Source organism: Phalacrocorax aristotelis, chromosome 1, assembly GCF_949628215.1.
Source record: "Phalacrocorax aristotelis chromosome 1, bGulAri2.1, whole genome shotgun sequence".
NCBI lineage: Eukaryota > Metazoa > Chordata > Aves > Suliformes > Phalacrocoracidae > Phalacrocorax > Phalacrocorax aristotelis.
In genome coordinates this window covers 137,034,052-137,047,884 of record NC_134276.1, presented here as the reverse complement: position 1 = coordinate 137,047,884, position 13,833 = coordinate 137,034,052, and the positions used below count along the sequence as shown (strand labels likewise).

The following is a 13,833-nucleotide window of genomic DNA, read 5'->3' as shown; positions in this document are numbered from 1 at the left end:
TTATGTTGTTAAAATTAACTTTTTTCTTATTTGTATACTATTTCACATATTGTTATTGCTTTCAGATTTGTTGGCCGTCCTGGCCGTTATGTGTATGTGTTCGATGGTTATCGAATGGAAGAGGTAAGTACACATGAAATTCAAACAAAAAAGTCTTTAACAAAAAGAGGTAAATGTACAGTGTATTTCAGTGCAGTGTAGGCAATAAGGGAAAAACAGAAGACGTTAAAACAAGACACCTTCTACATAGACAAAACCTGAATTTTCCATTTGAGGCACCTGTATGTTCTTTCTTTCTGCAGTTTTGAGTACTTCGTGGTCTTTCTTAGGTAAAGCTTCATCATTCCTATGCTTTATGACTGGGAACTATGACACCAACATTACATGATTTAACTGAAGTCCTTGGGAAACTTATGGCAGAGCCAGAACTTGAATCTGGCTTCTCATTCTCATTCTGTAGATCACTAGAAGCTTAGCAATTTTAATGCCTAAAAAGGTATAGCCATTTTGTGCTAAACCTGTAAACACTTTTTTTTTTTTCCCCAAAATTTCTTTTAACTGCTGTGGGTATTCCCTTGAAAACCAATAGACTTACTCAAAGTTTTACAATAAAGCTTGCACATGAGTGCAAGATTGAAGACTTTCTTCCCTCTTGGGAGACATCAGGTTGGAAGAGTATTGGTGATACTGCATTATGTTTATTCCATTGATTATATAGTAAATATTTTAGAAGGAAATATAGTAGCCCCAGGGCACAGTAAGCTATTTCAGCGCTCTGCATATTTTTCCATAATGCAGTTTTATGAGTGGCGATGAAATACCTTGTTAAGCACAGAATTGCAATGATCGACGAGCTCCATGCTCCTGCACAAATTGCTGGCAGGAGCGATGGGCACATATAGACATCAGTAGCTCTCCCAGGTGGGTACTTTTAAATTAATTCTCTTACTCCCTTCACACTCTACGGTTTTGTTTAATTACAGTGTGCTCCAGGAGGCTGTTTGATGGAACTCTGTATTCAGCTGAGCATCATTATGCTTGGAAAACAACTGATTCAAAACAATCTGTTTGAAATTGGAATCCCGTATGTATCCCAACCTTCTCCATTACCATGTATTACTCCTATGACACGATAAATTAAACGCTTGATCCTTATTTAGCTGAATGGGACTTTTGCCACTGCATTCAGTGGGTTCTAATTGAATGTGATGATAAATTACATTTTTGGTTGTGATGAAATGATCTGGCTGTATTTTATGTTGAATAATTGGCTATATCTGCAGTAAATGCCTTAAAGAAAGTGATTGAATATATTAAATAATTGATCTAAATTAATTTTAGAAACCTGGGAAAACAGGCAAGGTATGATAGATCTCTTGGGAAGTTTTAGAGAAGCTTTCAGGGTAGCAGTATTGAATACAAATTAGTATAAAGTGAAGGAGAGATGGCAAGGAGAAAAGCAATAGCTCATAAAAGATGTTAAAATGTATTACTTGATCTATGACTATTTTACGGGTTTACAGATGAAGTCCACATGTTTCTAAGGTGCCTGTATCTCAATATGATGGAGGAGCTAGAGTATGGGAGAGATGCTGACACGCTGATCAGTGGCTGTCTGCCACAGGATCCTTAGTACACAGTGTCTTCTGCTCCAAATACAGCTAGAAAGCTCTCTTGGTCTGTCTCCAATGTCAAGCAGATCTTCAGGCACTGGGAATCCACTGAGAATGTCCTGTTCCTGCCCCTTGGGAGGTTTGCTCTTTTGTCTGTTAACTGAATCATCCTTGGTGGCAGTGATGTGTAAATGTTGTGTTAGGTGAAGAGTCTGGCTTAGCTACAAACCTCAGCTCCACTGAAGTTAGAGTCTTTCAACTCTGGTGTCAGGAGCTTTTGGATCACATCCCTAAGGAAGGCCTTGAAGATGCTAACCAGAAACCAGGATAAGTGATGCTTAAAAGATTATTAAATATTTTTAAAATGAGCCCTTTTTCTCCCTTTTCCTAGCAAGAACTTTTTTTTGGAAGAAATTTAAATAGAAAATAAATAAATCCCAAACAAATCAAATTTGGGTTATGGATACTTTCATTATTCTTGTGTCAAAGTTCAATAGGGAGGCCTGTTTTCTGTCTACATCTCATTGAGTGTAGTTTATTTTGAGAAAAGGGTGGTAAATCATTCCCAAAATATCTGACATGTTGAAGGCTTAAAGCTTTCTCAGTATAAACCTGGTGTGATTTTTTTCTCATCTTCCAAAAAATTACTGCTACTGGACTTTTTTAATGGGGATTTTATGATGTTAAAAATACTGTATTTATTATTTTTGACCCATGAAAGTAGAGGTTTATCCAGTCCAAACAGAAAATTCCTGCCAAATTATTTCTCAGTTCCCTCACTCTAAATCTTGTTGCAAGAATGTGACAATTTCATTCCATTTTTCTACCTCATTTCTACTCCCCTACCCTTCTGTTCAGCTGCCTGTTTTCCCTGGTAATCTCTAACAGTCAGTTCATCTCCTCTGTTAGATCATCTCTTTTTTGCCAATAAGTTTTTTATTTTCCTTCCCAGGATATCTCTGTCTTCATTGGCCATTGTTCTATTTTCTGGTGTCTACTTTTGCACAGGTTATGCACTGTGATGAACAGTCCTCCTGTGGCAGAAAGATAGATTAATCTTTTCTACCTTCAGTTTCAGCAGCTACATTTTTTTTCCCCTTTGCTTTGCTTCTTTTTGAAGGCAATGAGAGTCGGAATGAATAACACGTATTCTTCCATTGCCTCCCTATATTTTCACTGAGGACATCCTTACCCATATAGAGAGGCAGAAGGGACTGTGATAAGTGGGGATTTGTTCTTCAGAACCTGGAACTGCCCTCTCTTCGTAACATGGAAATATCTCTCTGCTAAGTTATATGATGACCCAGATCAAAAGCTTTCTTCTTTATTGAAATCTTGGGATTTCAGGATAATTTTCAGAAAACCTTTTGATTTCATTCACCATAAAACCCAAGACATTTTAACTGCTTTGCAGAAGATCACAAAGCTTTACTCCCATTTGCTGCCTCTTTCCCTCAAAAAGTACTACTAAGGAGATGATAGACTGAGTTTATAAGCAACAGCCATCCATTATGTGTCTAATGTCCCAAATGTTGCCACAGTTGGGAACCATCATTCAATGTCTTCATTCTGGCTTATCCATGGTCGGTGCTGGCTGAAGAGTTATGTAGTTAAACTTCAGATGGCAGCCCTGCATTGTTTGGGGTCATTGGGACACATCCTTGTTTTTTCCTTCAATGTTTCTGGAGAAACAGCGGCACAGCTATGACAGATGTGACTTGCTGGTGTTCTAAACTTTTCTGTGACTTCTTTTTCAATTTCTACACCCAAGAATATAAGAACAGCTAGGTAAATGCAGCAACAGTTGAATTATGGAAAATTAAGCCTTCTTGAATTGAAATGTGTGTTCTGTGTGGCTGAAATTCACAAGCTTAACAGATGTAAATATATCATAGTTCACTCAGATATGTTACATACCACAGTTCTTTTACTTTTGCAATGGAATTGACCCTAAAAGGCTTCAGGACTTGAGACCCTTAACCTAGAGTTCCTTTAAAGCTCCTTTTCTTCAGTTCTGTTTTTCTAAACTTACTGAAAAAAAAAAAAAGATATGTGGTTATTTTATTATTCTCTGTCTTTGACCTTGGTAATAAACCCTTAGGGTGAAATCTTGGCCCTGTCAAAGTCAATGGCAAAACTCCCATTGACTTCAGTGGGGCCATGATTTTGGCCTTTTTACCCAGCATCAGTTTCCATCACTTACTTCAAAATGTACTTAAATATGCTCTATGAGAATACCAAGAGTTAATAAAATAAATTTAAAGATACCCTTTCGTAGCTATTATCTTTTATGTTGCTTTTCACCTTTAAAAATTATTCTTAATTAAAGGGGTATTTTTTTGCCTTTTTTCCCTATTTTTTGTTGTTGTTTTCTTCTGTTTGAGAAATCAATAAATCCCCAATGCAACTGAAACTCCCGTAGAAGCAAGTAGGTCTGAGTGTGCCAAGGAAGCATGACTATACCATAAATTTGTGGAACAGGATGAGATATTAAAGTCCTTTCATTCTCCCCCTGCCTCCTTCTTGTAACCCCCACCTGTGAATATGAAAAGGTCTCTCCTTATGTGAACAGACTGTAGGAATATGACTGAAGCAAAGCCTGGACCTTCAGTGTTCCTTCTCCAAAGCAGCAAACAAAATCACAGGCGAGGACACAAGAGTCTGGGTCACTGCTCTTCCTTTTCTCTAGAGACGTGCACTCTGGCTACTCAACCTAAAAGTATTTCCTGTCTAGTTTTCTCCCTGTACCCTCTTCTATCATGCTACAAAGGAAGAAGCATTAACTGGAAAGGTAACCTTAAAAACTACCTGATATAAATAATCATTCATCCCTGGCAGCTGGATTCTAGGGCTCTTCTATCTTTTTGTGTAAAGTCTCCATTTGCATCTCTCCTCTAGCAAGTGTTGCCTTGCAATACTTCAAATCCAGTTCTCGGTGACTGTCACAGGTGATATGCCTTTGCAGTACCCAAGAGCATTTGTTAACTGAGAGTCTTGAGAAATTGGTAAAATGATCCTCAGTTCCAACCTTTCTGGCAAGCTCTGGTGGAGATACAATGTGAGGACTACACAGCCACTGAAGACACAAAGACTTGTGCCAACAAAATAATTTTCCTGCATCTGTCCTATTTCAGCCTGCCTCCCAGTTGCCCTGCCTCTCCAGCCTCTATACATTCTACTCTATCTCACTCTACAAATTTCTCATTTTTCCCAAGTCATCTTCGTGTCTTCTAGATTCCTCAAATCCTGCTACTCCTTTTTACTGTATAAATAGAGCAATTGTTGAATCATCTCTGTTTTGTTTTGTTTTTTTTTTAAAAGGTGGCTTCATGTAAGTGCAGCATGTGCTTGCAGCCCAGCAGGATCTCTTGATTTTGATTTCTCCCTTCTTTTCCTCATGTTTTTTCTCAAAATCTTGTGGGTTCTTCACGAGTTTTCCTGTAGTGTTTCCTGTAGTGATTTTATGTTCTCTTCAGATGCTGATTACCTTGCATAATGGGATGCTTATTGATTATATTAGGAATTACAAACAGCATAATTGTACCATGTTCCCACCTCTTATCTAACACAAGTTTGGTGACTATCCCTTGTAAGAAACTGCAGCATCATTTTAACTGCTCTAGACATAGCCTTCTGACAAAAACCTGTTCTTCATTTTTTCTCGCTGATTCTGCATTCATTCTTCTATCATGCAATTCAGTCTTTTCAAGAATGTATCTTGCTTTTCGATATTCACTGGCAAAAGGACCAGAAATAATGGCTGTTCTACAGTTCTACAGTTTTCTGTGTTTGTCCAGATTCATATAGCTACTAGTGGGGTCATGAAACCTTACTGCTTGTGCCTCTTCAGCACAAAGCTTCTTGGAGGCTCATCCCAAATGGGCAAAGCTACCTCTTTCTCACTGGTGGAGCCGCCTGGCATGCAGAAATCAGAAGCTAAAATAGTTTTTGATTATCATTGTCTGCCATCTTTGTTTAAAAGTGTTGATCTGAGTAATTAAAAAACAGGTTTCACACAAGTACATTTAAAAACTTAGTTTTAATAGCACAATCATATGTGCAGCTATAGAGTTCTGCAAAACTCATTTTCATTGCCCTACTGCTGTATAGCTGGGGAGTAACACTGTGCAAATCCCTGTTCTCTGTTCCTTTAGCTTTCTGACACATTTCTGTTTGGTCTGAAACTTCACATGCTTGGAAGCAACAAAAAGGTACATTTTTTTGTGGAAAATTTGAATTAGTTTGGCTTGCTTTCAGTTAGTTGATCTTTTAAAAATTTCCATAAAAATAAAAATAAGAACACTCTTCAAAGCTTAACTCAAAATGGTTAATAGTGCCACTCCTCATGCCTGGTTTACAGATAGCCAGATGAAAAATTAAAAAATTATTCTGAGTAACTGAGTCTCAGATTTAGTGTATTCCCAAATAAACATTAAAACCAACAACTGTTGTTTTGGTTACTGGGTTCTCAGGGGAGTTATGTGTATGCATTAAACTCTATAACTTGACTCTGTGGTGCTACAACCAGAGGATTAGGTCACACATGTACATACTTCACCCAAATTTTATCTCAGCTGCTGCACACTGACAGTGAGATGCTCTTCAATCTCATCTGCCCGTGGAAATGTGAGGGATGTTTGTAGTTCATATCATTTTATTGGAACAGAAATCTGCACTGTCTTGAATGTATTGTTCACTGTCCTCTGAGAGTCCCTCACATTAAGAAATTAATTGCGGTATGCTTGAAGACCATCCTGGGAATTCTTTGATTGTTTTAAATCCTGCCCCCCAACTCCTACCCTCTAAATACTGTATCACTCTGTCACAGACAAGTTCCCTTGATTGCCATAAAGTGGGGGGAAGAAATTTTAGTGTCTTGAAATGGCCGAGTTTGCATGATGTAGGAGGTAAATGTCTTTGAGAGGATCCATCTAATTCTTTTTTGTGAAGTGTTTTAAGTCTCCCCACCCTTTTATTAAAACTGCGTAAACTGAACGTTCTGGGCACTGAAGGTATTTCGTTAGCCCAATATATCTGGTTATTGCCAAAGTACTGAGGATGTTACCATCAGACTTAGGAGCTATATCTTAGCTGCACCTGGAACAAAAAGCTGAAGTTGATGTGTTGATTTCTGCAGATTTGTGATCCTGGGACTCACAGGGCCTGACCCAATCTAGATCTGTTTTAAGTGTGTCTGTCAATCCCCATTTCCTCCGTACTGGTGATGAAATTGAATGTGTCGAAATTCTGCAGCCACCGTGGTAATTTCCAGGCTACTATAGAGCCTTGTGCTATGTGGTGACACAGTGTTCCTGTGTGGCTCAGTATATATTCAGGAACAAAGCAATAAACCTACCCAGCAAAGCCTTTAGTGTGTTTGCCAGCTAGCCTTTCCCTGCTACTTAAGTTAGGGTCTGAGAAAGCAGTTCTGCTCCACTGGAGGTACAAATAAAAACCCCTACCATTTCCTCATAAACTCCTGTCTCCAGGCCACACACCTCTAGTTCAAAGGATTTATCACAAGCTGTGGGGGAAAAGTTTGTGGGAGGGCCCTGCTTACACTTCTGGCAAAACATCACTGGAATTAGTCTGGATTTTCACTCATATGGCACATATGTGAAAAAGTATGAAATAATGTCATGCATATTTGTGTAAGATAAATTTCATCTGCAAAATGAAAGCATACAGTAAGTACAAATCTTGATGTTTTATGCTAATTCAACTGTATTTCACTGCCTTGATTTTGAAGAAATATCTCATTCTGTTGCATTTTCCCATGGGAATTTCTCAATGTGTAAAATAACATGAAGTCATTGATGTCATCTGTGAGGGGCATTGGGAATCCTTTACGCTTTTTTTAGAGATGGATTCATTTTTCTCTGGGATTATACTACTTATGAAATCCACGTATCTGTCAGTGTCGTGAAATTTGTATCCCCATCTCAGTCGAACAGTGATTGATACTACTATTCCTACTGAGGTCCAAAGAAATACTTGCACAAATAATTGCTCACCCATGTGACTAATTTATAGTCTGGCCAAAATGGACAATGTTATTGTAAAATGTGATCAAATGAGAACCTCTGATACAGCCTTTCCTGATCTACGGGAGCTGGGAGACATAAATGATCTGTGTTTACTGAAGAAATGGTAGGAAATGGTTTTGCTTTTCTGCTTCAGAGGCAGTGAAAACCAGTGTAGCTGGTCTTGCAAGATGTATACTTTTCAGGTAGTAGTAATTTCCTGACCGAAATCAGGAATTTCCAAGTCTCATCATAACAGTGGTTGTCTGCAAGCTCAGTGTTGCACCTCTGTACACACTGCAGCGTAGCTGAAGGAAAATTAAGAACCTATAAAGTTCTTATGACATATCTTAGAAAGAAGATTACACAGTTGTGCAAGTACATAAAGCATCTTCCTCCTGGTGAAGTAAGTTTTTCAGGGTCTATGTAGATCTGCTTCCTTTGTCTTATACATGATCAGTAAACTCTCAGGAAAAAAATTAGTTCAGAAGTATATATTTTTCACATAAGCACTCAACAAATGCTTCAATTTTTATGTTAGCGGTTACAGAATTCTGTAGTTTGCAGTGGCTTAAACATAAACTCGCAGAGAAGTTCCAGTGAGGTCTAATTCTTCCCCAGCAAGTTCCGGTATGGGTGGCATTGTGGACTAGTGAAGAGGCTGTTACTGTGTATATCCCAAGTGACACTTTTCTAACAATAATTTGCTACTGAATCCAAAGTGACTAAGGTAGGATTTCTGTCTGTGGATGACAGGAATGATACACCTCTCTGAGACCAAATTCTACTGCCCTTGCTGAAACTCATTATTCTGATTCTCTTCATTAGTTTGAACGCTGTTTGCACCTCAGGTAGAAGCAAGGGAATTGCATTTATTTGGGATGAAAGGCCATTAGTAAAATTAAGACATTGCTTATACTTAACATTTCATAGGTACATATTTTATTATTTTTATTAGTTATAGCATCATTTTGGTTAAAGAGTCCTTCCTCTTTAAGATTCCACAAGCAGCATCTTATTTTGTCTATTTAGATAAACTCAGATGCTTGTGACAAGAGAGCACTGGGACCTGAAGAGCTGCAGGTGTTTTCTGGTGGTCACAGGACTGGATTTAAATCAATAATATTAATTTTTAGAGTCCTAATTGGCTTTGGACCTATCAGTATCTTGGAGACACTTCTTTTTTCGGTGCCACAGATTTATTAGCAGAGGTGGTGATTTCCTTTTGCTTTGAACAACAGGCAGTTTTTTTCTGCTAAAATGTTCATAAGTCCACCAGGTTTAGGAATTTGAACTTTCTTGCACACTATTTGGTTGGCAATATGTCTGCTCATTTTGACCTTAAAAGTATACTATATTGGAAGTTCCCAAGTTTCACAGTGAGAGAAAAGTGCACCTGTGCTGGATATGTGGTATGAAGGCATCATCTAACCTTCTGGTATTTTTGTTTGTTTCTGTCTTTCTTTCTTGAGGAAGAGGTGCCCAGTGCGTTCTTTTTGAGAGTATTACTTATTACTAGTATTATTTAGGTCCAAGGTGCTTGTGCTTCAGGAAGATGCCCATTCAACAAGTATCTAGAAAGAAACAATTACTAAAAAGTACTGGGTTCAACTCCATTTTAACAGCATTATGCTGTTGTAACTTTCCTCTTGACAAAGGAACACAGGAACTTCTGCCCCCAGCAGCCTGTCACCTGGCAATAAGCAGCATCTGAACTTCAGAGGATGGTGTAAACTAAACCTATGGGGCACCAAAGGAACATGATATAAATTTTGTGTTGTTGCACAAAGACTTGGACCCAATCTTGTAGGGAAAAAAAAAAAAAAAAGAGTAGGTTCAATCTGAACTTTTTTTCCTCAGAAAGCTAAAGAAGCTCTTCAGGAAGCTGAAGGATGAAAGAACTGAGACAAAGGAAATGGAAACCAACCAATCAAAGAACCCTCAGCAGTGGGATCTTGACTACATCTTGGAACCTTTCACTGGGCTAACTCCAGAATACATGGAAATGAGTAAGTTTTCTGAATTTCCTTTCCCTTTCTGCAATAACCATAGTTCTACATAGAGCCAATCACTGTATATCATATGACTGTATGTCATAACTTGCCATGATAAAGGGGGGAAAAAGCCCAAAACACTTGTAGCTTTGCAGAAATTACATGCAAGATGGCAGGGCTATGAGACTACCACATTACCAGCATAGCAACAGTGATGAGTCCTAGTATCTGTTAAAACTTATACTGTGAGAGTCCAGTGTTCCCAGCTGAGAACAGTGCATAGAAACCATACAGCCACAGAATCTCAGAATAGCTAATGTTGGAAGGGACCTCTGGAGACCATCTAGTCCAACTCCCTGCTCAAAACAGGGTCAGCTAGAGCAAGTTTCTCAGGGACTTATCCAGTTGGGTTTTGAAAATTTTCAGGGATGGAAAGCCTATAACCTCTCTGTGCAACCTGTTTCAGTATTCAATCACTTTTACAGTAAAAAAGGTTTTTTAACATTTAAATTGATTTCCTATATTTCAATTTGTGTCCATTGCCTCTTGTCCTTTCACTGGGTACCCTTGAGAGAGTCTAGCTCTGTATTCTTTAATCTACCCAAGAGATATTTAAGCGTATTGGTAAGATCCCCCTGAGGCTTCTCTTCCTGTGGTACAACAATCTCAGCTTCTTCTTGTACCTCAGGTACTCCAATCCCTTAATTATCTTAGTGGTTCTTCACTGGATTCACTGCAGTATGTCCATGTCTTTCTTGTACTTAGTAGCATAGAACTGGAAAGAGCGCTGCTGCGGGTGTGGTCACAGTAGTAATATGTATTTTCTTGTAGAACTAAGTTGCCATTTACAACAGAAAACTGTAGGATTATCCAACTGAATGTTACATGATGTTGAATTACATACACAGCATTCACAGCTATGCTTAAATTAAAATCCACACATATATACATCAGGAGGGAACTTTCAGCCTGCAAGAGCTTCTCAGTCAGCTGAAAAAGACAGTGGAATGGAGAATTGTTATTCCCATTTTACTCATGGAGAGCTGTGGCATGCAGGTATTGGGTTGGCCACACTTTCTAAGGAAATCTAGAGCACACATGGGAATTATTTCTCAGTCTCCCACCTGTCATACCAGTTCTTTAACCAGGACATTCTCTAGTTTTTTAAATAGCATGTGCATACTTCCTTTGCATGCATCACATCATTCTGGAGTGACTGATATCACTAGTGGCATGCACTGCTGGACATTTGGTCACCTTTCAAAACTGTGTAAAGTAGGAGCAACCCTATTAAAGTCAATAGTATTCTAATTTTGTAAAGCTGGTGCCTGCCATGTGTATATCACCTACATGTATGCATGTGCTTGCTGTTTTTCACAATTTCTTAAATTGCTGCTATACTATGGCAGAGATCAGTACTTTTTCAAGGTTGCTCCACAGTTTGCTCTTCCATATTAGAGGAGATAAGTATGTTGGTGGAAACCCAGATGGAACTGGGAGCAATTATTTCTTGAAGTGGCAAGATACCACCAGTTATATATTTGACAGCCACACTGTCAGGGAGGCAGCAGTTCCTGATTTCCACTAGGTGGGATTCAGGAGCTGGATCTGCTGTTTCACAGAAATACCTCTCTCAAGATGCAATGTCTGTCAGAGTGGAACTATATGCACTTTTTGTTATCTGCAAGTGTGGATTACTGACATCTAAGTGACTTGATCCATCATTTGCATACCATTAAAAGACTCTCTGATTTAGGATCCAAGGTCAGTGAGTCTGCTGTAAGTCATTTGAGATAGAGCATTAGAGAGTTTTTTGCTATCTGGAAGTCAAGAGTCAAGAAAGAAACTTTAAAGCACTGAGTTTGTTCATTAATAATTTTTTTTTTCATTTTAAAATGTTTGGCACTCTGCCATTGTCCTCAGTAGTTATAATTTGGAAGTCTGGTCCCTCTGTTGTCTTGATTGCACTTTACTCAAAAGAAAATGTACTTCAATTGTCCAAAGTTGTGCTTATACTTATGAAATTATGTTTGAAATTCTGAGTACAGTATCTGGCCTGTATAGATGGATGCAGAGAGCAAACCCAACAGCTAGCCACTTTTGGTGTAATTCTGCTTTGCATGGAATCCTTTGTTGCCTCCTCTCAGCCTTCACTGAGGTTGTTTGATCACATTCATCTCCATGCGTCCACTCATCCACTGCTGCAGCAGGAGCAGGTCACACACCAAGATAAGGGAGTACACTACAGATGAACAAGCTGAGGACAAATATCAAGCATCTGATAGAGAATTCCAAAGTGAAATATATACATGCCTTCTTTCTCATTCTAAAGTGTGTTTGTTATAAACTTCAAGGAGTATCTCTATGGCTTAACAGAACTCAGGAGGACAGAGGTGCAAATAGTCACCAGGTAACTCAGTCTTACAGGCCTGGGACACAATCCAACTTCAGCTGTCCTCAGGGAAATGAATGAGAGGAAGCAGCACAAAGGGATGCTGGGGAGTAAGAAGCCAGGCTCTTCACACAACATGCAAACCAAAATTGCAGTGTACCCCTCAGCCCTGTAGCTGCCTCATGAGTAGATCCTGGAGAGGCAGGGGAGGAGCAAGGGTGAATGGTATGGGTGGGGGAGGAGGAAGAAGAGAAATAATCTAGGCAAACCCAACAAACCCAAGCTTTAGGGCATAAAACTATTCAGGTGAGAACCACAGCTTGTCAATGGGCATGTTATCTAAAACCAGACATCTGTTAAATATTGTATGTGACAACACCTGTTTTAACAAGCCACTATTCTCAAAACATCTGAAAGAGAATGCATTTTACATCAAAAAAGAGCAAATACCATGTATGGTTTATTTATATATCTAGAAATGGCTATATTGATTTATAGATGTAATATATAATACAGTTAGAAATTCATATATGGGATTTCATATAGTGGTGGATTTATGTAAATATGTAAATATGTACATGTATAAATGGTGAAGAAAATAGAGATTTCCCCTTGTAGACATTTTCATATATTTTTACGCTCAGGCATAACTCAGAAATGTCTGCACTTTAACATCCAAAATTTCCTTGTTAGCTAATTCTCTCAAAGGACAAGGACCTTTAGTTATTGGTAATAAACAAACAGAATAACTATAACTGTTTATAAATATTTAATTACTTGTCCTTGCACATCTGTGGTAGTTGATCTTATTTATTCTGGGAACTAAAGCACATGATCAGTTGCAGCATTAATGGCTAATTACAGCAAAAGCCACTGGCGGGGTAAGGAGGATCCAGACTTCTTCCCTGTTATAATGGACCAGAGGCTGCTGAGTATGCTCTGTGATAACCAAGAAGTGTGGCTGACTGGTACAGAAGCAGGATGAAGCCTTGAGTATGTTATGAACTAGAATCTCCCACTTTCCAAACATTATATACTGGTGCTTTCCCCTAATTGTAGTTGGACCTAAAGCAAAGCATCGAGGTGTGTGAGGAAGCTCTTTCCACTCTCCATTATCTATGGCAAACTCCCATAGCGTCTGTGATGATACCATCACACTGATTGAAGATGCCTGTGTAGGAGATCACCCTTGATTCATTGATGAGGACACCACTGAGATGCAAAGGTTTGCCTTGCTGGAATCACTTGTAGTATCAGGGTCTAAGCTACTGATGTTATAAATCATTGGACACTAAGCCTATATTTTAGATTAGTTCCTTGTGCCTAGATGATAAACAATGTTTAGTGCCTCATCCTGCAGTCATTCAGGTATAATTAGATAGATGCCTGCAAATTAATGGATGAATTACTAATCTAAACATTTATTTACAACAGGAGAATTATCTTCTCAAGCGAAGAGAATAGCTCACTGAGCCTTGTAGTATGCCACAGCGAGCTATGCCCTGCCCGTGGGATTCAAGAGAAATGCACAGTAAAGGAAACCCAAGCTGCACCTCCCCAGCTTGCTCGTTGCTCCCAGTCTGTATCACTGCACTCAGCTGTCAGATTCACTGCAGAGTGACTCAGGCCACACACACCTAGAGAAAGCACTTTGTGCAGCTCAGTACTGAACCTGTCAACTGGGATTGTAGTGAAGGACATCAAGCTAGGCAAAAGGCAGTTATACAGCTTGTTTACCTGTCTTTCTAAATTTGATTTGAGAGGGGGAGGCGAGGGAAACAATGCAGCAAGTGCAGAAGCAACATTTTTTT

At 38.9% G+C, this 13,833-nt stretch overlaps 1 protein-coding gene across 1 annotated transcript in view; it reads left to right on the top strand.

The window, feature by feature from the left end:
- Window positions 1–13,833, top strand: part of ANO2 (anoctamin 2) — a 199,100-nt gene that overhangs the window by 166,413 nt on the left and 18,854 nt on the right. The window contains exons 18-20 of the mRNA XM_075088002.1: window positions 66–123; window positions 984–1,084; window positions 9,497–9,645. Of these exons, the coding sequence (XP_074944103.1) occupies window positions 66–123; window positions 984–1,084; window positions 9,497–9,645 (308 nt within the window). The remainder of the gene's footprint in view (window positions 1–65; window positions 124–983; window positions 1,085–9,496; window positions 9,646–13,833) is intronic.